Source organism: Eimeria tenella, genomic scaffold (assembly GCF_000499545.2).
Source record: "Eimeria tenella Houghton genomic scaffold, Eth_scaff1399, whole genome shotgun sequence".
Taxonomy (NCBI): domain Eukaryota; phylum Apicomplexa; class Conoidasida; order Eucoccidiorida; family Eimeriidae; genus Eimeria; species Eimeria tenella.
Window position 1 is genome coordinate 1 of NW_013543864.1, and position 2548 is coordinate 2548.

Genomic DNA, 2548 nt, shown 5'->3' on the forward strand with positions numbered 1-2548 from the left:
TGCTGCTGCTGCTGCTGCTGCTGCTGCCGATGAGGGTCTGCTGATATCTTTCTTCTTAAAGGAGTTAAACCCTCAGCGTCTCGCCAGTAGCTGCGGGGTTTGTGCAGCAGTGCTGTCAAGGTGATTTTGCTGCAGGGGCTGTTGCTGCTGCTGCTGCTGCGGCTGCTGCTGCTGCCGCGGCTATCCCCGCTGCTGCTGCTGCTGCTGCTGCTGCTGCCCGTGCTGCAGGGACTGCCTGCCCCACAAGCCGCAGCAGGCTTTTCGCTGCATTGGCAGTTTCTGTGGGAGCTGCTGCTGTTGCTGCTGACAGCAGAAGTACCAGCATCAGCAGCACCAGCAGCCGCTGCAGCACCTGCAACAGCAGTAGTAGCCCCAGCAGCAGCAGCAGCAGAACTGCTCTGGCTTCTTTCTAGTTCGTTTGCTGAGGCCTCTACACATTTTTGTAGAGGTGTTGCTACTGCTGGCGTTGCAGCTGATGCTGCTGCTGCTGTTGCAGCAGCAGCAGCTGCTGCTGCTGTTGCTGCTGCTGGCGCTTCGTAGTCTTGTATAGCACTAAGCTGCAGATCTTGAGCTGCGGTCGCCGCTGCTGCTGTTGCTGTTGCTGTCGCTGCAGAAAATGCTGCTGCTGCAGTTGGCGCTGCAGCTGCCTCTGCGGCTGGTGACTCTGTTGCTGCTGCGCCTCCCACTGTAGCTGCTGGTGCTGCTGGTTCTGCTGCTGCTGCTGCTGCTGGCTGTGTTGCAGCTGCTGCTGCTGGTTCTGCTGCAGCAGCCACAGACTCGGGCAGACAGATCTCTGAGTCAGATAGGGAAGAGTCTGATGCTTCGGCAGGTGACAGCGGCGGGGTTGGTGCTGCTGCTGCTGCTGCTGCTGCAGCTGCTGCTCCATCTGTTGCTGCAGCTTCCAAAGGAAAAACACAGGCCGCAGGCGCCTCAAGGTCTTCCTCCTCCAGTTGGTGCAGCGCGAGCGGCGGCGGCTGCTGCTGCTGCTGCTGCTGCTGCTGCGTTTCTGCGATGGGGGTCACCTGCTGCCTCTTCTGCTTGTGCTGCTGCTGCTGCTGCTGCTGCTGCGGCTGCGGCCTCTTCCTGGACTCCACTGTCTCAAAGGCGCGCAGCATCCGCTGGGCGACAACAGCCCCCGGCAAGCTGTTGGCAAACTCTTTGACTGCAAGATCACAAACCCTAAACCCTAAACCCTAAACCCTAAACCTTCGGCCCTCGATTTCAGCTGCAAAGCCCTCAGCCAGGCTCGCTATCAGTCGAGATAAGGCGTTTTGAGTGCGAAGGTATCACTGTGCCTACTCCAAACCCTAAACCCTAAACCCTAAACGCTAAACCCTAAACCCTAAACCCTAAACCCTAGCTTCACTGACCCGACTGCATGAGGGGGGAGCAGCTGATGCGCTGGGCAGTTAAAATTGCTGCTGTGAAATTTGCCTTTGTAAGAAGACGCCGCGCAGTCTCTACGCAGCGCCAGTACACGCTCTGCACCAGCAGCAGCAGCAGCAGCAGCAACAGCAGCAGCAGCAGCAAATGATGAACGCGTAGGTGAAGCAGCAGCAGCCAATGGAAAATTGCGTGAGTACAGCAGCAATAGCAGCAGCAGCAGCAGCAGCAGCATGCGATGATCTGTAGGGGCCCCTCAGCGAAAAAATAAATTTCAGCCATCTTTCTAGCTAGCTAACTAGTAAGCCAAAAGGGTAGCTAGCTAAACAGCTAGCTAGCTAGACAGCTAGCTAGCCAGGCAGCTAGCCAGGCAGCTAGCCAGGCAGCTAGCCAGGCAGCCAGCTAGCTAGGTTAGCTGGCGGTCTAGCGGCTAGAATAGAGCCGCACGGTGAAAGCTAAATTTCGAAAACAAGCAGCAGCAGCAGCAGCAGCAGCAGCAGCAGCAGCAGCAGCAAGACGAGTTCTTACTGGCACGTCATATAGGTCTGCAGCAACGAGAAGTTCGAGACACAAGTCCATGGAGGACTGCTTGCCAGAAAGGGCCTCGCAGCTGCAGCAGCAGCAGCAGCAGCAGCAGAAGTAGAAGCGGCTACTGCAGCAGCAGCTAAGACCGCTGATAGAGCAGAACACGCAAAACACCCACAGCCACAGCAGCAGCAGCAGCAGCAGCAGCAGCAACGCAAGCCTTCATGTGCCCCACGTGTCAGTGTGAATGCACTGCAGCAAATTCAGCAGAGCACTTTCTGAGATTCCCGTCAAAGGAAGCTCCAGCACTTGCTGCTGCTGCTGCTGCTGCTGCTGCTCGAGGGCCTTGGGCGAAGCCAAAGAAGAGCCTTCTTTGAACTTCCCAGTTAGCATCGCCCGGAAAACCTAAACGCAGCAGCAGACGCAGCAGCAGCAGCAGGTGCAGCAGCAGCAGCAGATACAGCAGCAGCAGCAGGTTGTTTGCCGCAGCCGCAGCAACAGCAGTCGATGCAGCAGCAGCAGCAGATGCTGCTGCTGCTCAGCTTGCAGCAAGCGCTTTGGGAGCATTGCCCTCAAGCTAGCTGCCTAGCTAGCTGGCTAGCTGGCTAGCCAGCTAGCCTGCAAGACCTGAAGACTTGAA

At 57.5% G+C, this 2548-nt stretch overlaps 1 protein-coding gene across 1 annotated transcript; it reads right to left on the reverse strand.

The window, feature by feature from the left end:
* Positions 1–115: 115 nt before the first annotated feature.
* Positions 116–2301, reverse strand: ETH_00016730 (uncharacterized protein; the record flags this gene model as incomplete). The annotated part of the gene is made up of 5 exons (XM_013379083.1): positions 116–352; positions 435–1162; positions 1371–1482; positions 1912–1993; positions 2144–2301. 5 exons carry the CDS (start codon positions 2299–2301, stop codon positions 116–118), a joined length of 1317 nt encoding a protein of 438 aa, XP_013234537.1.
* Between the last annotated feature and the right edge of the window lie 247 nt (positions 2302–2548).